This window comes from Parasteatoda tepidariorum, chromosome 6 (assembly GCF_982258835.1).
Source record: "Parasteatoda tepidariorum strain Cologne lab strain chromosome 6, Ptep-v5.0, whole genome shotgun sequence".
NCBI classification, from domain to species: domain Eukaryota; kingdom Metazoa; phylum Arthropoda; class Arachnida; order Araneae; family Theridiidae; genus Parasteatoda; species Parasteatoda tepidariorum.
In genome coordinates, this window is record NC_141760.1 from 26596361 (window position 1) to 26620466 (window position 24106).

The following is a 24106-nucleotide window of genomic DNA, read 5'->3' on the forward strand; positions in this document are numbered from 1 at the left end:
GCATGTTTTAGAAGAAAAAAAGGAAAAGTTAGAAAAAGCTAAACGAGAATCGGAACAGGAAATAGAATTAGAAAGATTAAAGTTAGCTCAATTAGAAAAACAGTTAGAGTTGGCGAAAATTAGTGGTAACCTAGCTAATGCATCTCAGACTACAGCGAATGGCGAAACAGATTCAGATAGTTTGGAAAGTTTAATCAAAAGTGTTAAGGTTTTAACAATTTCAGTGCCGGCTAAGTCAGAATCGTTTAATTTATTTTTCAATTCGTTAGAAAAAGCATTCGAAAATAAATCAGTGCCTAATAAATATAAAGCCGAAATTCTGTTAAATCTTTTAGGAGATAGAGTTAATAATTTATTAGTGTATGTTAGTCAGGGAGATTTGTGTGATTACGAAAAGTTAAAAAATTTGGTTTTAAAAGAATTTGAACCTACTCCTCAAGAATGCCTGAATAATTTTAAAAGGGCTAGAAAATTACCGTCTGAAAGTTATGTCCAGTTTGCTTCTAGACTATGTGCATCCTTTGACTATTACTGCCAAATACGTAAAGTTACGGATTTTAAATCTTTATGCGATCTTATTGTTTCTGATAAAATTTTCGAAACCCTTGATCGGGAATTAATGACTCACATTGGGATTAAGCAAGGTGAAACCTTTTTCTTACCTCACCAACTTGGACGTGAATGTGATATTTACTTATCATCGAGAGGTAAAGGTACAAATGAGTTAATCAATCGGAATAGTGCTGGTGAAATAAAACGCGTGGGAGGAAATAAATTTCAGAAGTATTCCCCTTTGCGTGCTGACAAAAATATATCTAAAGTGTTTGTTGCGGAGACTAATAATTCGAAGTGTGTTCTGTGCAGAAATATACATCCCCTCGCTACCTGCCCCCAATTTAAGACTATGTCAGTATATGAGAGAATTGAGGTATTGAAAGGGAATAATCTTTGTTTTCGTTGTTTTGCACCCCACAGGTTAAGTGAATGCCCTTCAAAGAAAAACTGTTTCTGCTCTAAGCCTCATCATACGATGATTCATTTCCCGCGTGAATATTTTAATCATCCCACTTCTCAATTCAAATTAGATGCCCCAGCTTTCGTTCCAAGGAAGAAAGAGGAAACTTCGGAAGTGACATCGCAACCGCAAATTGTAGCGACTAGCCTTGAGAAAAACAAACCTAAAAACGTACTTCTGAGTACAGTTCGCGCTCATGTTAAAAATAAATTTTCTGAATGGATTGAAGTTAGATGTTTGCTGGATGTTGGGTCTCAATCATGTTTGTGTACTAAGGCGTGCGCGCAGAGGTTGCAATTAAAATTGGAGAAAATAAATACCGTGGTTTCGTGTGTTAATGATGCAACTATGGTAGTGAACAATTGTGTTAGAACTTTAGTGGCAAATAAGGATAAGAGTTTTGTTAGAGAATTATCGATGCTAGTGGTTGACAAAATTACTGATCTCATTCCAAATAGAATAATTGATGTGGATGTTAATGTTTCAGAGTTCGTCTCATTAGCTGATAATAATTTTAACAAACCTGAGAAAATTGATATGTTATTAGGTGCGGAGGTGTTTTACGAATTGTTGAGGCCGGAACGATTTTATGCTCAAAATTCCAAATTGTTGTTGCAAAATACTGTGTTTGGTTTTGTCGTGAGTGGCAGCGTTGATCAGGTAGAAGATGTTGGTCATGTTCATTGTGGGTTGATTCTTGACGATGACTTGAATAAAACTTTAAAACGATTTTGGGAAATTGAAAATGTCGAAGTAGAAATTGCAAAGGATACAGAGGCGTCTTTTTGTGAGGATCATTTTGTAAGCACCCATAGAAGAAATGCCGATGGTAGATATGTAGTTGCAATGCCCTTGAGTAAGGATCCGTCGTGTCTTGGACAGTCTAAGAACATAGCTTTGAGGCAACTTAATTGTTTGTGGAAGCGTTTGTCTAGGGACTCAGAGTATTTGTCGTTATATACGGATTTCTTGCGTGAGTATGAGGAACTGGGCCATTTGGAAAAGGTGATTGAAGAAAGTGAGCCACCCACACATTACTACATACCACACCATGGAATATTACGCCCTGATAAATTGACTACTAAGATGAGAGTCGTCTTCAATGCTTCATCTCCTACTACAACAGGCCTAAGTTTGAATGACATTTTAATGAAGGGTGAAGTAAAGGAAGATGTGTTTGAAACAATTTCTCGCTTTAGAAGACACAAATATGCCTTTACTACGGACATAAAAAAGATGTATAGACAAATCTTGATAGATCCAGATCAAAGAGACCTTCAGAGAATAGTGTGGAAACCTGGACTTGATGCTGAAGTTTCAGTTTACAGGTTGAAAACAGTAACTTACGGAATGTCCAATGCCCCCTTCCTTGCAATAAGAACTCTGCAACAACTGGCCGAAGATGAAAAATATCGATATCCTTTGGCTTCGGAAGCTCTTCTGCATGACACCTACATGGATGATGTTGTAAGCGGAGCCCAGAATCTAGAAACTGCCCGTCAATTACAACTCCAATTGCGAGATTCTCTGCAGTCATGCGGAATGAAACTTCACAAGTGGTCTTCGAATTCTAATCAGTTGTGGAATAGTTCATCTTCATCTGATGTCGAGCACTCATTTTCTATCGATAATGACTTATCGGTCAAAGCTCTGGGCATCAGCTGGAAGCCATTCGAAGATAAGTTTGTTTATAAGGTGTCAACTGCAGTAAAATCATCGTACACAAAGCGTGAAGTTCTCAGCGTGATAGCTAAATTATACGACCCTCTTGGTTTTTTAGCACCAGTCTTGACAAGAGCTAAAATCCTATTACAGCGATTGTGGCAGCAAAAACTAGATTGGGATGAAGTTCTGCCAAATCCAATCAGCGAGGATTGGAATGATTTTGTGACAACTTTAAAGTGCATCGAGGATGTGAAAATTGATAGATTCATTCTATCGGACAAATTTCAACGAATTGTCCTTCAGGGATTTGCAGATGCATCTGAAGCAGCCTATGGAGCTGTAGTCTATCTTCAATGTTTCACTTCAACGCATAATGCTAAAGTGACTATTCTCGCAAGCAAATCACGTGTATCACCAATTCGAGTGATTTCGATTCCCCGTCTTGAACTGTGTGCCTGTGTTCTTTTAGCCCAGCTTGTGCAAAAATTACGTGCATCTTTATGATTAGAAATTAGTGAAACGGTACTTCATACTGATTCTACGATTGCATTAGCGTGGTTGAATACACCTGCGAACCACCTGAAGACATTTATCGCTAATCGTGTTTCCAAGGTTCAAAACTTGACAGAAAACTGTCACTGGGCCCACGTGCCGTCATCTCTTAATCCTGCCGACCTTGTTTCCCGTGGGTTAAGCCCTCGTGATATTCACTATCAAAAAATTTGGTGGAATGGCCCACCATTTCTGGAACAAGGTGAGTTATTCTATGAGCAAACAAGCTCACCCATGACGAACGAATATGACTACTCTTGTGAACTAAAGACAGGTGTTGATTCTGATACTCCAGTTTTTAATGTTTGTATTTCAACTAACTATAAGTTATCTCTTTTATATGATTTATTAAGTGTAAGTAATAACTATGTGAAAATTCTTCGTATATTTAGTTATGTGTTAAGATTTGTAATTAATGTTAAGCAATCTAATTTAAAGAAATCTGGACCTCTTAGTGTTTCAGAGTTAGACCAAGCTGAAAAGAGTCTGATCAGAATGGTCCAAGAAGAGGTGTTTTTAAATGATATTCAAGGTTTAAAACAACAGAAGGTTGTTCCCCCTAAGAGCAAATTAAAAAATCTAAATCCCTTCCTTGATAGTGATAGAATATTGAGAGTAGATGGACGACTGGGTAATTCAGATTTACCTTATGATGCTAAATATCCTGCAATTTTACCCCATAAACATAAATTGACAAATCTAATAATAGTGCATTGTCACATTAAAAATCTTCATACTGGGGCTTCTTCCCTTCTGCACTTAGTTAGAGAAAGGTTTTGGCCTTTGGGTGGTCGCTCTCTGTGCAGAAAATTAGTGCGCGAGTGTATTGTTTGCTTTAAAGCAAAACCAATTGCGATGACTCAACTAATGGGTAGTCTTCCCAGAGACAGAGTAGTTCCAAATTTTCCCTTTAATTGCTCTGGAGTTGATTTCTGTGGTCCTTTTATGATCAAATATCGAAATCAGAGAAAAGGTGTGCTCCATAAAATGTATTTATGTATATTTGTATGTTTTGTAACAAAGGCTCTTCATATAGAGATGGTATCGGATCTAACTTCGGAGGCTTTTATTGCCACTCTTAAAAGGTTTTTTGCTCGCCGTGGTAAGAGTTCTAAATTGTATTCCGATAACGGTAAAAATTTTGTTGGCACAAATAGGGAAATTAATAAGCTTTTGAGATTAGTTAAGCAGCCAGAAGAAGAGCTCTCTGCCTTTTTGTCTAGTGAAGGTATAGAATGGAAATTCATTCCGCCGAGAGCGCCTTCCTTTGGTGGCTTATGGGAGGCTGCCGTAAAGTCTGTAAAATACCATCTTAAGAGAGTTGTTGGCAAAGCATTTTTGACCTATGAAGAGTTTTTAACTGTCTGTATTCAAATCGAGGGAATTTTAAACTCCCGACCCTTGTGCCCTTTATCGAGCAGTGTGGACGATTTAAATGCTCTTACACCAGCTCATTTTCTGATAGGCAGATCAATGAACTCGATTGTTGAACCTAACCTAACCATGTCAAAGGAAGGTACACTCAGGAGATGGCAAAACGTGACAAAATTAGTACAGCTTATTTGGAATAAGTGGTACCGAGGATATTTAAGTGATTTACAACAACGTAATAAGTGGCAGTTCAAAAAGTGTAATATTAAAATTGGTGATTTAGTGATCCTCATCGAAGATAATATGCCTACCTTTAAATGGCCCTTGGGTAGAATCGTAGAGATATTTAGTGGTACTGATAATTTAATCAGGGTCGTTAAGGTTAAAACTCAACATGGAGAGTACAAGCGAGCCATCTCGCGAGTGTGTCTTCTTCCTATGCCAAATTAAACTTATTTTATTGTGAAATATATTTTTTCAATTTATTTTGATTGTTGAATGTTAATAACATGTCAACGGGGGGTGAATGTTCACGCCTTGCCTTGCTACTTAATAGATGGCGCTGTTAATATACATATACATTTTTTACTTCTTTTCTTTTTAATAAATACAGTCCATGTCGTCGTGAAGTGTGGTGCTTTTGTTTCTTGTGTAGAGCTTTCTTGTGTGTGTATAAAACACTAAGTAAAATAAATGGAAATCTAAAATATCTTATCAACACATTTTAACAAGTTTAATGGCAACTAAAACTAGAAAGCTGGACCCAAAAACTGAACTTTTTCTTATTGTATTTTAGGAAAGAGGATTAATTTTACTTGCATTTGGCAACAATTGACAAAACAAAGATATTTTGACTAAAAATTATAGTCTTTAATTCAATTTCTGCTTTAGCATGAAAAGTACAAAATTAACAGTCAGTTTTATCTAACATTGAAACGTGATAAAAACAATTTTAAAAAGGGGTCTGGAATTAAAACTTACGGGATGTTCCAGGCGTCACCTGAGGGCTAGATGAATTCACAGCCTGATTGCCATACGGCAAAGGTAAACCTGCAAAAAAATCATATTTGTAAATAGTTGCCAAAATTATTATAATCACAAAAAGATATCATAATACAGAATTATTTAAGTACATGATTTTGATAAGAATATTTAAAATGACTAGCTTAATTTCTTAAGAAAATGCTTTAATTTTAGAAAACTTTTTGGAAACCCAGATTTTCTAGATTCCTCTCAATTTTCCAGATTATTATTAGCTTTATTGCCATACAATTCATTTTTTTAGGAATGAATATAACTGATTAAATTAAATGGAGACAATTAATAAAATAGTTATATTTTACGTAACCGTACCTATTCTTGAAGAGGGAATATTTCTCAATTATTTCTTTTAGAAATGCTACTAAGAGGAATTAGCTACAAAGCAGAAAAATAACTAGAGAAATAGTCATGTTAAGACCAACATCCACAATTACTGATGTTTATTCTTTTCTCTTTAGCAGCAAAAATAGGTTAAATCAAAAAGTTCTTAAGAATTGTTGAGGGTAGGTGTCTATTTTGTTGTTTGACTCTGCCTTCTAAGTTTAGTTTACAATTACAAGGTCATGCAGAATGGTACATCTTATTTAAGGTTTCCCACCAATAAAAGGATATGAAACCTTTGTAAAAGGTTTATTAACTTAAATCAAACAGATGTATATCTGCAACACAATATATATCAACAAATAAAAATTTAAATTGTAATTAAATAATACACATGAATAAAGCTTAAAAATAATGTATACAGTTAATTTGAAATGCACAAGTCTTGCTATTCAACTAAATTCCAGAGGAAAAAAATTCATATGTCACGATATAAAAATATTAGTAGAAATTGATTTACAGTACTTTTCTCTGTCACCCATTATTTCCTAAATAAATGTGAAAAAAAATCAATATAGGAGATTTTGTTAATTTAATTATAATTAATATTAATTAAATTTATATATACAGTGAAACCTCCTGTTATGGACACTCCTGCAAAACGGACGCCTCTCAATACGGACATATTTTTAATTCCCCGGGAATCTTCTATGAATAAACCATTACGTACATTCTCCCCAAAGCGGCCACTCCTGTAACTGGACGCGGACAGTCATTTTGATCCTGAAACCTTGTTTTTCATCTCTACAAACCGGACACTACTTTTTCTAAATAAATTGCAAGCTAAAAAAATGCAACTTTTCACCATTTTTAAAGCATGTAAATAAAACTTTTTGCCTTATCCATAACTAAAAATATTGTTAAGCTATTTCACCACCGAAAAATCAATCTTTCTCCTGTCACCTTGCCTTATCTTTGTAAAGAAAGGAGAGAAAATGGTACTGCACTCCTGAAATAATTCTGACATCGGCATCTTTTGATCTTTTCATCTGGACCACACAGGTTATGAGACCCCTCAAATTGAAATGACTTCTCTCAATGCTTCTTCCCCATTGAAAATTTCTTTAATTTTCTTATCAATTTGAAGACTGTATTTAACACAACTGGGGTAAAAAAAAAGAGAACAGAAGTATAATTTTTGAGGTGTTTATATAAATGAAACATTTATTCAGACACATGATAGCTGATCAATTGTGAATAATCATCTCCATAGGTCCTCACGACTTACAGGTATGCATTACTTTTTTTTTCTGTGAATCATGGGAGGTTTATTTTCCAAGAAGGTATTAACCATGTTCCCTATCAAATGATAAGTAGGTGTAAGGGGATGTGAACCTAATAATTGAAACGGACTGAGGACAGTACGCTCCTATTTGGTATCATATGTCTAACTTGACTATCTATGCTAATAGGAAAACTATATTTATCTGTAGCTACATTCAGAATTATGTATTTATATCAAACTTCTTTATACATTCTTTTTTATCATTCTTATTGCTTAAATAAATATTCTTGTAGATATTTACAGTATGTTTGTAGATATTATTTAATTATTTCTGCATCTTTGAGAATATTCTAAAAACAATTTACGGTGTTAAATTTCGTTATTAGGGTACCCTTCCCGTAAACGGACAACTCTCATAAACGGACAAAGTTTTTGGTCCCATGAATGTCCGCTTAACGGAGGTTTCACTGTATATATATACATATATACAGGATATTAGAGATAGTATTGTATCAACCAGATTAAAGATTACATTATCTAGAGTAGGGGTGCACAACCTTTTTGAGTGAAGGGCCACATGCGCAGCAGATTGACTAGTGATGGGCCGCATGCCAAAGGGAACACCCAAAGTATTTAGACAAACATATTTATAGCAATTTTAGGTAGTAATTGTTATAAAAACATTGTTCTAACCACTAAATTCTTTTTCTAAGTTATCCTTGTAATATCTTAGCATAAAATTAAATACTTTTAAATGTTTAAAGTTAAAAACTTCTAAACTAAAAAAAAACTGAGCCTTCTAAGAAAAACAGAATCAGTTAATCAGAAGAAAATTTAGATAAATTGAAATAATTAAAAAACTATGGGAAAATACATGTTTTTTAAAAGTCATATTACATAATACATAAGTCCATTTTAACATAAATTTTAACTTTAAAAAATTTGTTCATAGAAATAAATTTTAAAAAAATGTTCTAGTTATTAAAATAAATACAAGTTAAATACTTTGATTTAAAGAAAGTTTATAGGGTTAAAAATGATAAAAATTGAAACAAAACCCCATCTGCAGAAAATAAGATTTAGCATTTAGAAGGGGAATATACTTAAACTTTAAAATATTTATTTTAAATTAATGATAGGAAGCAGGGGCAGAGAGAGGGAAGAAAGAAAGAAAGCATTAATCTTGAATAAACTATTTTCCTTAATAATAAAAAACTATTAAGATACTTGTTTAAAATTTTTTATGGCGAATATTTTTTTAACATGACACTTTCTATTTACAATTAATACACATATGCATAAACAATTAGTAACATTTACATTACTTAACGAAACTTATTTTGATTATATTTTTTACTGTTAAAATTTAATGATATACAAATCATTTCCCAGCGTACAATCATGAATGATATGAAATGGTGGAAGTATAGCATAAGAAAATGGTTAAAAAATTTTCTTAATGGTTATCCTGTAATTTGCAAAATTTTTAAATATTGGGATAATTTTATTCACTTGATCATGCTTTTTCGAGTCATTAAATGAATTTGTTAAAAGACTGCTCTGTAATTTTGAACAGGCCAAATTTATTCTGGAAAACAGTCTTATGACAGAAGCTGTTGTTGTGGGTAGTATTAAATTAGGGCAAAAAACTTAATCACTTTTGGAATTTGTCCTAGATGGTGTTCTTCATTTCCATATTTTTAAATCACGTGAATACAAATAGCGATGTGTTATTTTATAATTGCCTAAATACTAATTGTTATGTGTGCTTTTTAAATTGCGCAAATATAAAACGCAATGTGTGATTTTCAAACTGCGTGAATTGCGAAAAGACTACTCACAGCGCATGATTTTTTAAATGTGTGAATATGAATCGTGATATATGGTTTTTAAATCGCATGAATATGAATCGCGATGGATGATTTTTAAATCTCGTTATTTTTAATACGAAATGCGCTGCGCAATTTTAAGATCGCGTAAATAAGAATTACGATGAGTGAATTTTAAATTACGCGAAGAATTAAAACGTATGATTTTTAAAACGTATTAATATGAATCTCGACATGTGATTTTTAAATCATATAACAACAAAAAGAATAGGTTGAGTGTGTGATGTTAACTTGCACTTGTTCATGGGACTAAGAAATATACACGTGTTTTGAATTATTTTTTAGCAAAAGGGAACGCGTTTAATATAAATGTACACAACTTGTTTTTATTTTTCATTTTTATTCTTTTTAGGAAGGTATAAATTTTTCTAAAATACGTAATTACTTTTTAAGTTCCAAAAAAAAAAATTAAAACAGTATCGAATTTTAAGAGTTGTAATATTGTGCTAAAATATCAGGATATTCTAAATTACAAGTAAAAAGACGTTCGAAAAACCTCTTATATTTATGTAAAATCGACACAAATACAGCACATAAAAAGTAATTATTTTAATGCGTGATTCAAAACTCGCGTGCTGTCAAATTATATGAAAAACATCAATTTTTTTTAAATCACGGGTAAAAAGCGTAGTAATAACTACAAAGGAAATTATCAAAATACCTTTATATTTGTGGTGAAATTGGTGTAAATAAAACGCGTCAAAATTTTATGTATTTAAATGCGAAATTAAAGTATCAAAATAGCGTATAAAAAATATCGGACTTTCAAAACCTTGTAACAATAATTGCCAAAATAACGATTGAAAAATAATTTGATTTGCAATAAAATTGGCACAAATAAACCACGTCAAAAAATGGTTATCTAAATGAGCGATTATTTAATCGCGATTCGTAATAATATCGTGCCAAAATATCAAAAACCATGCGGAAATGAGTAGCAACAACTGCTGAAAAAGATTAGATTTTTCATGAAGTTTGCACAAATAAAACGTTTCATAACTTTTTAAAAATCGCGATTTCAGAAAATACGTGAAAATGGGCAGCAATAACTACCGGAAAGTCATTGAATTTACGATAAAATCGGAGCACTCGAAGAGAGTCAAAAGTAATAACTAAAATTAGAAATTTGTATATCGTAATAATGATGTGTTCAAAATAACGGTATTTTCAAAACTATGCCTAAATCAGTAGAGGTAACCATTGAAAAAAAGCGATCGAAAACTACATTGAATGAAATTGGGTGCGCCAAAAACTTAAATGCGTAAATTTCAAATTTCCGAATTTTTTTTTATTTAAAAAAAATTTAATTATTTTTTTTCATTTTGTTCAGATTGCGGTAGCGGGCTGCACATTGAGGGTTGGCGGGCCGCAGGTTGTGCACCCCTAATCTAGAGGTTCTATTACATCATCCGGACCATCAATTACATTAGCCCAAATTAATTATAGGAGCAGGAACAAAATGCAAACGGAAAATTTTATTTTGATCTTATTTTAAAGCTTCAAACAATGTAAATGCTGGTTGTTTTTTCCTGTTGCACCTCGAGCAGGACGTAGCAAATTGTTAATTATAATCTAATTTTTTAATCACTTTAATTACATTTGTTATTTGCTCGTAATTTTAATGTGATTATTAGAATCTTGACTTAATAATGTATCTCACCCTTTATATATATATGTATGCAGACATTTATACTTATAGTTTGTCTAACGTAAGAACCCCCCATGTTATCTGTCTGAACCTGTGACGGTGACTATGGCAATGAGGCATAACAATTTTAAGCAGGCGTGTGGGTTCATTGTTTAAGACAGGTTTTGGCTTGGGCAGGCAAGAGAAAAGTAATCTCTCTTCGGACTACTGAGTTAACCCAAGAATGAAAAGGATCTACCCTCCCTGAAATGCACTATTCTTGTCTCCATAGCAGCAGACGGCCTCAGAAGTTGTGGAGGGTCGTTTTTAAAGTAGATAAACAATAGAACTACATGAAAAACCACTTTTCTTTAAAACTAACAAAAATGAAAATAGGGCTGCAATAGAATAAAAATTAAAAAGAAATACAATCATTTACATAAATATTAATTCTTCCCAACTATCAATATTTTTAATTTTACCAATACCTGAAGAACCGAACTTCATACCAACAATTGAAAATTGAGGTTATCCCCTATGCCATACTCAAAGAGAGAAGATAGGGTTGATTGCTGTTGAGATTCGGGGCTGCTTGGGACCTGATCAAAATTTAATACAAAAGACGAGTTGTTGTTTTTTTAATCATCAAGAATTCCTTTATACCTCTATATAAAAACTACACATTCAAATAAAGGGTCATCATAAATTTTAGAAAAAATCAAAAGAATTTTGGTATTTTGAGGAAAAGGTATGTAGCAAATTTTGTCCTGGGACCAGTGAAACCAAAATCTAGCCCATAGTAATCACAAGTTTTACAATAATTTATTTGTCAATTAGCAGTCTTATATATGTATAACTGCCCACTGAAAATTTATGAAAAAACATTGACTATTACAATAAAATAATTTCAGACAAATTATCAGTCACACCTAATAAAAATAGTCACACCTTAATCAGCATGTATTAAATTGTTCAGATACATATAATTCATAATAAATAAATACTAAAAACAAAAATAGATAAATGGTGAATGAAATGATATACTAACACATGATATGCTAATAATGAGGACAATTAAACTGGTTAAGATACAAGATTATACTTTTAGGTATGTGAATAAATATAAATTAAACAATTCAACAAAAAAGTTCATCCTGATTTATTAACTACCATTTTATTATATTAATTAAAAATCAACTACTAAAAGTTCAGTGAGTTAATTATGTTTTATTAGCAGAATAAAATAATTTTTAATCAACTAAATGCAATAAATGGTTTTGAACTACTTTCAGGACACTAATATCATAAACTTATGTTTTTAGCTTAGTAGAGAAAAAACTTAAGGGTTAAAGAGTATAGTATCTTGAGATGACATCTTGACAAGATGTCATCTCAAGATGTTACAATGGTATCTTGAGATGACAATGACAATAAGGGGCCAAATTTAAAGTCTTGATAAGTCTGTGAGTAGTATTTTAGTACAGTATAATTTGAACTATCAAACATTTTATAAAGAATTAAGGAACATAATCACAACAATGAAAATTTTTATTACACAGATAATTGTATTACAATCGATATGCAATAAAATTTTTAAAAAGTAACAAAACCAAGTAGAAAGACTATAATTGGTTCTAAGTGATACAGTCAAACCTCGATATCTCGAACTTGAAGGGAGAGGAGAAAAAATTTGAGATATCGAAAATTCGAATTATCAAAAATCGCATGGTATCAATGGTAGAATAAAGAAAAATGCTCTTTACATACCTTAGTTACTATTCCATATTTATTCTAAAAACACTTTTTACACTTAAAAAGATTCAATTGCTGTTTGCTTTAGAGATGTGTAAGAAAGTTTGTCTATAACACTTTCTAAGTGGACTATAGCTTTAAATGTCTCCTCTGACATATTCGGCTGCCTCTCAATATATCTCCTTACAGTGTCCACTGCAGAAAGTGCTTGTTTGTTAGTAACATTGGGCGGTAAATCTTCGATTTCCTCATCCTCTTCTTCTGATAGTTCACAAGAATCTTTCGTTTGAGCGATGATATCATTGTCATCCCACTGACCACACACTGTTACTGCATCATCTACGTTCACGAAGTCATGAAATTCGATGTCATAAAGCTTCATGAGTCCGGTCAATCTGTTCCAATCATTTTCGGTGTAGTTTTCAGCAGAATTAACGATATTGATTGTTGGACTACTTTCGTGATCTTTTATTAATCCAGACTTCTTGAAGCCATACATTATCGTAGAGGAAGACACATCATTCCATGCCTTGTCAGTCATTCTTAAAACTTTTTATTTCTTTTGGAATACTTTTTTAATTTTAGAAAAAAAATCTACACTATTTATGGAAAAAAATTCAAGTTATCAGGGATTAGGAAAAAAAATTCGTGAAATCAAGTTTTTTTTAAACATTGTGTGTATAGGAAATTCGCAGGGAATTTTTTTTTCTTCGAGATATCGAAAAATTCGTGAAATCGAGGTTCGAGTGTATATAATTTAGGTTTAGGATTATCAGATGTAAAAAAGAGGATTGATCATAAGGATACATCAACTCAAGGAGGTAAAACATGTATTTACTTGGAATGGTGCCGATACTAGAGATGAAACGGATATCCGACAGGCAGTATCTATTCGGCCGATCCGGCTAGTAGGCCGGATACCCGGTTATAGCCAGATATTATGATTATCCAGCAGTAACATTTGGCTCGAAATAAAATATTGAGTGGAAAGGTAAAAATGAAATATATATATATATAATTCATCAGAATGATAGTAGAAAATGTAATTTCAACATAAAAATCAATATTCTTTTCAAATAAAATTTTTTTTATACTTATAGTGTTTATAAAATAAAGAAATTATACTTAAAATATGTATTAGGTTTTAGCTTTTATCTTGGTCATGCCTACAACAGCTATGTTATACTAACCATTAATATAAATATTCTTAAAGTATGTTAGTATTTTGAAAGTTATGTAATATAACATAGTATGTAGTATATAAATATATGGTATACAATTACAACAGAATATATTTACTATACGGATATACATATTTATTATATATATAAATGTATAATAGCCAACCTCCCAAAAACATATAAATATTAACTAATAAATAACTAATTTAATTAAATTTTTTTTTTCTAGTTTCACTTGATTTAAAAAATTGAGAAATGATCTGAATGGTTGGCAGTTATATTAAAGACAAATATTAGAATAAAGTAATAATCGATCTGAGGAATTGTTTTATAAATACTTATTTTAAAAAAAGTACTGCGGCTAGATACCGGACATCCGGCTCAAAGATTGGCCGGATACCCGGTATCCTGCCAAATTAAGATCCATTGCATCACTAGTCGATACGTAGATTACTTTAATATTAATAATGCCTATTTATATTTAATGAAGCAGTTGTATGTCTCATAACCAATTTCATTTGTCTTCATTATGTTACTGTCAGTTTTATAAGATTTTTCGTTTCATCACAAAATAAGACATTTTTTTATGCATGAATAAAAGAAAGAAAAAATCTGTACCTGAAGAAGGCACCTGTGATGTAAGAGGCACAGCTTTACCATCACCACCAGCAAGAGATGATGGAGACATACCCTGGAACTGATTTGGTGATTTAGTCAACAAATTTTGACCAACATTTCCAGGCGACATACCCTGTGGTGGAGGTTGAAGTCCCCAAGGAGAAGATTGTGAAGATGGATTCACAGGACTTGATCCATTAATACCATTAAATTGTGCCTGGCCTGCTCCATTAACACCAGATGAATTGAAATTTCCATAAGGTGTTGATGGAAAAGGACCATTTTGTACGCCTAAATTGGACCTCTCTGAAGAAGGCATTTGAGGAGTTTTCGGACTAGCAGCATTCAGTATACTTTGGCCTTGAGGTGATTTTAAAGATGGCGGCAAAGGTGATGGAGGTTGAACAGTAAAATTATAGTTCTGAGAATTATAGGGCGATGCAAATTGTTGAGGCACATTTCCTGAAGAGAGTGGAGGAGGATTCACAGGAGAAAATGGCTGATTATATGGTGAGGACCCAACTGCACTATGAGACATAGGAGGCTGGTTAGTGTTGGGAGAAAGAACATTTTGATTGTTGGGATACATGAAAGGTTGCGTTAAATTTGGATTTTGGGAAGTCATTTTCCTAAAATGAGAGGAAACACAATAAGTATCTAATACATAATTTTAAAATTATGTCATCCTATACATTCAAATTAGATGAGTGCCAAAACTCAAATTGAAATTTCTTTACTTGAAACTTAAATCAAATATAAAAACTTCAATAGAGTTAAACAAGGCAATAAAGCACATAGATAAAGCTTTATTCATATACAGAACAAATTTAACCTCTTCTTTAGAACAATTTCACGCCTTTATCTTAGTAATAAATTTAATAATTTTCAGAACAATAGGTGGTTTTGCTAAAGCATAAAGCTTAACTCTAGATTGATAAACAATAAACATACATGAAAGAAATAAACATCAGTCTAATTATCTAAAGAAGTACTTAGATGTTCATTTTTCTATTTTCTCCTTCATAAAATTTTCAAGTGTTTACATAATTTGTTTTTATGAAAGGAATGCTTATGAATTTAGGGTTAACGCTTGTGCAATTAATGTCAAAAAAAAATAGAAGACAAAATAAAACTATTTCCAACTTATTTTCATGAAAAAATCTATAGATTTCACCATTGTTAAGAATATACCTTTTGCTAGATAAAGTCTTCAAGATGAACTATTTTTGCAATGCACTTTATCAAAATTACCCCTTTAAAAACTATCAGCTTTTATATTTTCTTTCACTGACATATTTCATAAAATTACATGGAATAAAAAAACAAATTATTCTTATGAAGAGATAACTTAATGTTTCAACAAATAAATAGAATACAACACTCAATAGAGCAGCTTATTTTATTTATTATTACTAATATGATTCCTAGTACAATTCACAATAATTTGATGTACAAAATTTACTTTTGAGATTAATATGCAAACATAGAAATTTCATAAAGAGGTAATTTAAAATTTAAATGAATAAATAAAATATAACACTTAAAAGAGAGTAACTCATTTTTTCAAAGATTCATAGTTCAATTCATAATTCGTGATTGCATTAAATATATAAAATTTGCCTATGAAAATCTTAATTAAAATCATACATAGTGACATGAGTAAATATAAAACTTGAAAAGGTCTTATGAATAGAAATTATATGAAAACTTAATGGAACTTTCTAGAACATTGAGCCTGTTCTTACTTTGCACTATAAACACATAACAAGAAGAGAGAGATACTCAAAATTTTTCTGAATTTCTTTTGGATTTAGGAAGCTTATTATTTGCACTCTGCAAACGTTACATTAAATCTAATAATTTAGTACGATTAACTAGAAAAAAGTTAAAGGCATCAAACTCAAAAATCCTTAATTTAATGAGGTAAGTATTAAAAGAACAAAACAGTAAATGCTAAAATTATTTTAAAAAATGAAAGTAACATGTACAACAAATTCATAAACACAACCTTAAGTAAGGTTTATTATTGATTCAAATTTAACGTTCAGAAATTTATGAGCATAAATTAAAACATTTGAAACTCATTTCAGTTAACTTCACTGTTCTACTACACACGTAAGCACACTAAAAAAGTCTAATCTCTCAATTAATCTTTAAGCATAAAGGCCTGAATCAATAGTTATATTGTTTAAATGACTATTCAATACCTATTCTATACAACAACCTCTAGACAGGTGAACTCTTAGACTTCAAATAAGAATTTATCACAGATTATCAGAAAATAATAATTAATAAGAACTTTTTAATGCATAAAAAACTGACTTAACTAATTAAATTTTCAATTAGAATAAAATCCTACTTATATAACAGAATTAAATATCCATTGACATGCCCACAAAACTTCAAAATCTTCCTTTACAGTATTTTACAAAATCAATATAGCAACAATATGCGAAACGGAATTTAATAGAAAAACAAAACAAGATTATATAAGCTAGTGAGATAAATAGGAATATCAGGGTAAAGGATCTAAATAATGGAATATGATATAAATGTCAAGAAAAACGATAAAGAAATCAGTGTGAAGGCATATACTATTTGCAAGGTGCTTTTATTAATTAAAAAATGGATAAATAAAAACGAAGAAAATGTATGTTTGTGTAATGTTTATTTACTTTCATGACGTCTGTATGAGCTCCAGGAATTTGCTCTAGGATAAGTAAAACTAATATTATTAGAATTAATATCAGTATGTATTAAAACGAATGGATTACCATTTCAATTTTATAAGGAAATATTTAAATCTTTATTAAATTGTCAAATGAAGCAAATGTTTTGTTAATGCATCATATATGATACAAACAAACTTTACAAAGTCTAATCAATTAACGAAACTAAAGGAATGAATATAACAAAAAATACGTACAATAATATCAATTAAACAGCAATACTCATCACTTTCTCCATCAAATTTCTTTATTTTTCCTGAACCTTGAACATTAAATTGATGACGTTCAGAAACTTTACATTCAGCCAACACGACCGACAATCACAAGGAAAGAGTTATGCGCATGCGCAATGTCAAACTGACGTGGCGCGTTGCCGGACAAGGAAAATATAAAACAAATAACGCTGATTAAATTTTATTTCATTTTTAAACTCTTTCTTATATACAAATTTGTTGAATTTTTTTTTATTGAAATAGGCTCTCCAAAGGGAAAAAATTTACTTGGTTAAATACATTTTCTTCATAAAAAGAAGTTGAATTCTAATCTATTATCATCTCAACTCATCTTTTGTTCCCTGTGTTTGTAAACAAATGCATTGACATGCTTTAGGAGCAATTCGTCGCTTTTAGTTAATTTTTTTCTGTTCCAAATTTTTTGTGTAAAACAGTGCAAAAACCATGAAGATCACTAGGCAAAAGCATGTACGCCGTTATTTAAAGTTTTACAAAAATAATTATCAGTTTAGATCACCGTATCAAATTCTGATTGACGCTACATTCTGCAATGAGGCTCTTCAATGCAAATTGAATATCAAAGAACAAGTTCCGAAATACTTAGAAGATCCGAATGTAAAACTATTTACTACTCCATGTGTTATAGCAGAAGTTGAAATGTTGGGTAAGAACAAAATTAACAGTCTGCCCATAACATGTCATTCATTATTTAAAAAAACAATTTTGTTTAAATCACAATTAATAACCTTACAAATTTAACATTTCTCAGATTTCTACTTTTTTTTAAAAAAAGTAACCTAATTTTAAATATTGGATGATAACATGGTTTATAACTATTCACAAGAGCCATTCAGATTTTGTCAATTCAGATGGAGGATTCTGAACCTCAAGGAAGAAACCTTCATAAAAATTCATATTGCAAATAAGGAACCTTCTCCGATTTCTAATCTCTAAAATTCCTATTTACCAACAACATATTTTTTGATTCACCATTTCAATTATGTTCTTTTCATTCTCATCTATATAGAAATGTTTACTTTTGTGTGAACTGAGGGTGAAAACACTATTAAATAGGCTAGAAAAACTGAAAACAAGAAATGTGTGACCCAAACTTTCTGTTTTGTAGAAAGTTTTTCATTTTATCTAAGTATGCCCATCAATAACATTTTCTATCAACATTCAAAAAATGAGTGAGTTTATAAGCAATTTTTCAAACATAACTCAATGATTCGAGGAAAGGCTTTTTTTTTATTTTTTTAACATGTGTGTTAAGACCAGTATTTTCATTACAGAAAATTCGGTTTTTTTCCAGAATTCGCTCATTTTGAAATTCATTAATAGAGTGCACAATCCTCTCGCTTTAATAATTTTTTTAATGCGAGAAAAGAAAAAAAATAAGCGAGATTCTCGCGTTCTCACTCTGTAGTGAAAACACTGTAAGACTTTTTTTTCTATTTAATTTTATAGACTTTTATGCGTTATATTTTTGGAGATTACCGATATCTCATCAAAAGTACGAAGAAAAGAGTTTAGTGACCGTTAGACTCTGAGTAGAATATAAGAAAAAACAAGATTTTAGCAGCAAACATAACCGTTTTAATGGTAGAAAATATTTCAAAATTAACTAGAAAACGGATTGATATCTTAAACAAATTGTTGCAGAATGATTCAGTGATAAATGGGTGCATTAATTAAAGAAACCATAATTAATAACAAACAAATTTAATTATAAAAACTATAAAACGATGTGATACAAACTGGGGCTCGCCAATGAGCCATCCAGTTCAATCCATCGCCTGCCACATAAGTGATTGCGGAATTATTGTTAGTGATTACAACGCCCTCTTCTGGTCAGGCAGAAATTCGTAATGCAAATCAAGTGCATTGCTCCAAAACTATACATAGCCGAAGGTTCCAAAAGCATTGTTAACTCTTAAATAATTAACAGCTTAACATCATCAGATGAGGTATATTTATGTATCTATAAAAGTCCACTACAACAGCCAAGGTGCCAATAGGATTTTAAATTTGTTATAAAAAAAGGTTTAAATGGGAGTGGCTAGTTGTTATGCCCTTCAAGTTGGTCCCTTTCTGCAATGTTTTTTTTTCTTTAGTTTTACACAGCCCTGTGTCAGAATGTTGCCAAAACATAGCGGTCATTTTGGTGTTGATATACATGCAGAAATATTCCCCAAATAATGTTTGACTTCACCAATATTTATAATTTTTAGATTTCTAAAAGAAGAGAGTCTATGTCTCCCATAATCAAAAAACATAAGTATATTATAAGCTTTTTAGTAGCAAAAGTAAGTAAAGTGATTTATAGCTTAAAGGAACTTTTATTTGAATGTGGTTTAGTCTCTATTGTGTGTGTTGGTTATATAGAACCTTGTCAGCAAATCTAAGAAAACAGCCTATATCTTTAAATGCTTACTTTTGTAAATTTGAATTCTTGTAGTTTTAATGATTTATGTTATTTATTAGACAGACTTAAACTATTTTCAAATTAAATAAGAAATACTATATTCTAAATGTTTAAAGATAGAGTGAGCTATAAGTGTATAGATGTAAATAAAGATAATTATTGATATATATAATGTTATATTGATACTTTAGTTTTGATATTATCATTTTTATTGCTTTTATATATAACTTGGTATATATGTGAAAATTTAGAAACTGGTATGAGAGGTCAAAATAACTTTGTTTCTGATTTACAGCATCTGAAGTGTATGGTGCTATGCTGATTACAAAATCTTTTAAAGCTCGCATTTGTGGTCATGAAAAAAATCCTGTTACTGCCTCAGAATGTTTATATTCGATGATTGAAAATGGGAATCCTGATCATTATATGATTGCTACCCAAGAAAGAGAGCTTAGTGAAAAAGTAAGTTATTGTGGTTTATGTCCCTACTAAGTGATATTGATTATGTTTAAGTAAATTTATATAAATCGATTCTGAAAGAATGGGTAAAATAAAGAAAGAAGTTGTGTGATTAGTATATTATGCTTTTATAATAATGATTAAATAAAATACTTTTTGAAATTTCAAATAAAAGTACTTTTAGAGATGATAATTAGTAAGAGCATACTATGTCATTTAATATTGAGTAGTATATATACATTCTAAGCACGCTTTATTAAGGTCGAGTCTAGTTTTCAAGCTAAATTGGTTTAGATGTACGGTGGAACCTCCTGTTATGGTCACTCTCGTGAATTTTGTATTACATGCATTGAATAGGGGCATATTTTTAAGTCCCCGTGAATCATCTCTGAATAAACCATTATGTGCATTCTCTACAAAGCAGATACTCCCGTAACCGAGCGCGGACAGTCATCTTTGACCCGAAAAGTTATTTTCTATATCTTCAAATCAGACACTATATTTCTAAATTTGAAAAAAAAATTTACTTTTTCTGCTTTAAATTGCAAGAAAAAAGAATGTGCAACTTTTTCCCATTGCTTTTTCTGTAACTAAAAATATTATTAAGCTATTTCACTACTGAAGAATCAAAAAAAAAATTTTCCCTATCATCTTTCCTTATCTTTGCAAAGAAAGGAGAGAAAATGATACTGCTCTTTCGGACAACTGCAACTTTTCATCTGGGCGACACAGGCTATGACACCCCACAAGCTGAAATGCCGTCTTAATTGCTCTAAATGCTTCATCCCAACTGAATATTTCTTTTATTTTCTTATAAATTTGAAGACACAATTGAGGTAATAAAAAAATAGAAACATTATCTTTTTAAGGTGTTCATATAAATGAAACATTTATTCAGACACTTGAATTGAGAATATATCAACTCCGTAGGTCCTCGTACCATACAGATAAGCATTGACTCTTTTGTTTTCTGTGAATCGTGGGAGGTTTACTTTTGAGGAGGTATTAACCATGTTACCTATCGAGTGATGGGTAGGTGTTAGGGGTGTAAACTAATAGTTGAAACCAACTGAGGACTAAAAGCTTCTATTCAGTATCGTATGATTAACTTGAATATCTGTGTTAATAGGAAAATTATATTCATTCTGTAGATACATCTAGAATTACCAATTTATATCAAACTTTTTCATGCATTCTTTTTGTCTAGAAAAAAAAATTAAATTTTAAATAAATATTCTTGTAGATAAGTATTGTAGATTATTTAATTATTTCTATAGCATTGAAAATATTCTAAAAGCAATTTACAGTGTTAAACTTCGTTATAAGGGTACCCTTCCTGTAAACGGACACCTCTCTTAAATACACAATTTTTTCAGTCCCAAGAGTGTCCACTCAACTAAGGTTTCATTGTACTTACATTTTCATTATCAGTAAGCATATTTCTTTGAAAATGTTATTGTCAACTTTGCCAACTTTTTATCTTTAAATTTTAAAGTAAATTTTGAGTAAAAAATAGCAATTACATGGATATTTTAAATTTAATGTGCCATTTCGGTGATGTAAATGATTTCATATATAACACAAGAGAAAATAATATTTAGAAAAATTTCCCTCTCTGGTGAATTTGTGTTAGCTTTGCAACCGTTAGGGAAAAAATCAAGGAATTTTATAAAATTCTCATTAGTTGCTTAACAATGGATTTCTCTTCTACACTGGATTTTTGACAAAATTTCTTGAGAAAAAAAATAGTAGAGAGTTCCCTTAAAAGTATGTAATTCTGTATTTATTTTTGTAACTTTGATAATTTAATATAAATTATCTATTATTTATTACTTAAAAAGTTGTAGAAAATCTCATGCAATTCGGGGTTTTATTTCCTGGCATGCATGCTTATACCTGAAGAAATATTTAATGTAAAGTTGACGCACAAATTAATGTAATATTAAACTTTTGACAAAACCTTTCACTAAGGTCTTGTCAAAATTACATATCATTTTTAGCATTGAATTTTTTTTTCTTCTTCTAAATATTGCATTCTTTTAGAATTTTCACCATTTCTATCTTTTTGATTGTCCTTTAACTTCTTTAAAAATACTTTATTGACACAAATATTTATGTTTCATTGAATGCATGTGACTATTATTTCAATATGACTAAGAATATGTATCCGTAGCTTATTTAAGATTGGGTCTGCATCTGAAAACTATGTTAAATTATTAATTCAGTTTATCTACTATTTCTCTGCAAGTGTGTGTGTGTATATATATTGCAAACTAAACACTTTTGGTTATATATTTCTCCATGGCCATGTGATATTTCTAGGTTACGTTTGGTTTCAATCAACTTCTCCTTTTTGCTGTAAATTATTCTTTCTCTATTTCATATTTTGTTGTAAATCTATATTTTGTTCACTCTTATTATAAGAGATTTTTTTTTAGTTTGCCTTGATATATTGCAGGTTCCAACTAATATCCTACAATTATGACCCTTTCCATGCAAAAGTAACTATCTTAAGAAGTCAAAATTATTACAACTATATGTTTATAGTTAACTCTCACAACAACGTCATCCAACAAAACAATATTTTGTGGTCTATTAATTCGCTGATTCAGCCATAAACCCCTATAAAATTTTGTTTTTCTTATTTTAAATTTCAGTATTATATCCTACCTCTACAACCTCGACATAATGTTTATATTGCTACTGTTAGCCAGTAAAATAAAACCTACATGTTTAATCTTAAATTCACATCTAAATCCATTTTTTTATTTTATTTTACTTCAGTGTCGGCAAAGTCCTGGTGTTCCATTGCTGTATGTAAAATACAATGCTGTAAATCTTGAAAAGCCATCTGCATTAAGTGCAGAAGATGCTGATATGAAATCTAAAGCAAGTTTAAAATATTCAGAAGAACAGATTGCTTTGATGCAAAAATTGAAGGCCGAATTACCCTCTGACAGTGTAGAGAGTAAGAAGACGACTAAAAGAAAAGCCAAAGGTCCAAATCCACTTTCGTGCAAAAAGAAAAGCAAGGTTAGTGCTCCCCCACCGGAAAAGACAAAGAAAAGAAAACGACACAAAAGGAACAAGAATAAAATTCCTTCTGTAACTCAAAATGAATAAAACTTTGCTCTTATGTATATTATGTATTATTAAAATATAACTTATTTAATTCAAAAATCTTTATAAATTTTTTTTTTAAACTGTGCCTATCGATTTAGAACTAATTTAAAATTTGACTTTAAATGGAATAATGTGATACTGCTTGTTTTGCTTCTTAGGCTGGTTTTGTATGAAGTAACTGTCAGTCAAAGTTCGCCATTTTGCATCTAGAGATGCATTTTTCATGTCTTGGATTTAAATTTTACTCCTAAAAAATTTTACTGGAAGTAAAAATACTTCTTATGCAATTTTTGTTAAAATTATCAGTTTTTTTCCTGCTGGTGGATAAAGATAATCCCTCCGAAAATCAGTCAATTTCTGTAGAGAGTATTACAATGACTTTTTTCATGTATTTCGATTTTAAGAAATTTATTGCTATTACTCTATCACTGCCAAATTAGCAGTGTAGTAAAGCAACAGCTTTGAAAGAGATTTTACAACACAAAATACAATGAAATCTGAGCAGTAAGCTTTGTAGCAATTAGATGAAATTGTTTTATGATGGACACTTTTTACATGCCACCAATGAAAATGTCAATTGTGACGTGTGTATGGCATATGTCAATTGTGATGAATGTACTGTTAAATAGTGGGGCAGAAAAAACTATGAAAAAATTCAAACAATGATTGTTTGTACATTTTTTTAGAAACCTTAGTCTAATTAACCTTCAAATAGTGATAATAATTAAAGGAAATTGAAAATAATCTATTTTTGGTTAAATATTCAAATATTTCTAGTGTGATTCTGAAAATTCACCCGTCTATTTCAAAATGCAGTTCT

The 24106-nt window shown here is 30.8% G+C and overlaps 2 protein-coding genes across 3 annotated transcripts in view; one reads left to right on the forward strand and one right to left on the reverse strand.

The window, feature by feature from the left end:
• Nucleotides 1–17405, reverse strand: part of Sec24AB (Protein transport protein Sec24AB) — a 58853-nt gene extending 41448 nt beyond the window's left edge. Inside the window, exons 1-3 of one of the 2 annotated variants that reach the window (XM_043045377.3) lie at nt 17244–17405; nt 14318–14946; nt 5585–5653 (exon numbers count right to left, since the gene is read on the reverse strand). In XM_043045377.3, coding sequence (XP_042901311.1) covers nt 5585–5653; nt 14318–14942 — 694 coding nt within the window. In that variant the 5' untranslated portion in view covers nt 14943–14946; nt 17244–17405. The remainder of the gene's footprint in view (nt 1–5584; nt 5654–14317; nt 14947–17243) is intronic. The other variant, XM_043045378.3, reaches the window with a different exon arrangement.
• On the forward strand, nt 17369–23303 carry LOC107453611 (rRNA-processing protein UTP23 homolog). Its single transcript, XM_016070488.5, has 3 exons — nt 17369–17943; nt 20000–20166; nt 22948–23303. The coding sequence occupies exons 1-3, from the start codon at nt 17724–17726 to the stop codon at nt 23284–23286; spliced, it is 726 nt and encodes a 241-aa protein (XP_015925974.2). The 5' UTR covers nt 17369–17723; the 3' UTR covers nt 23287–23303.
• Nucleotides 23304–24106: the final 803 nt, after the last annotated feature.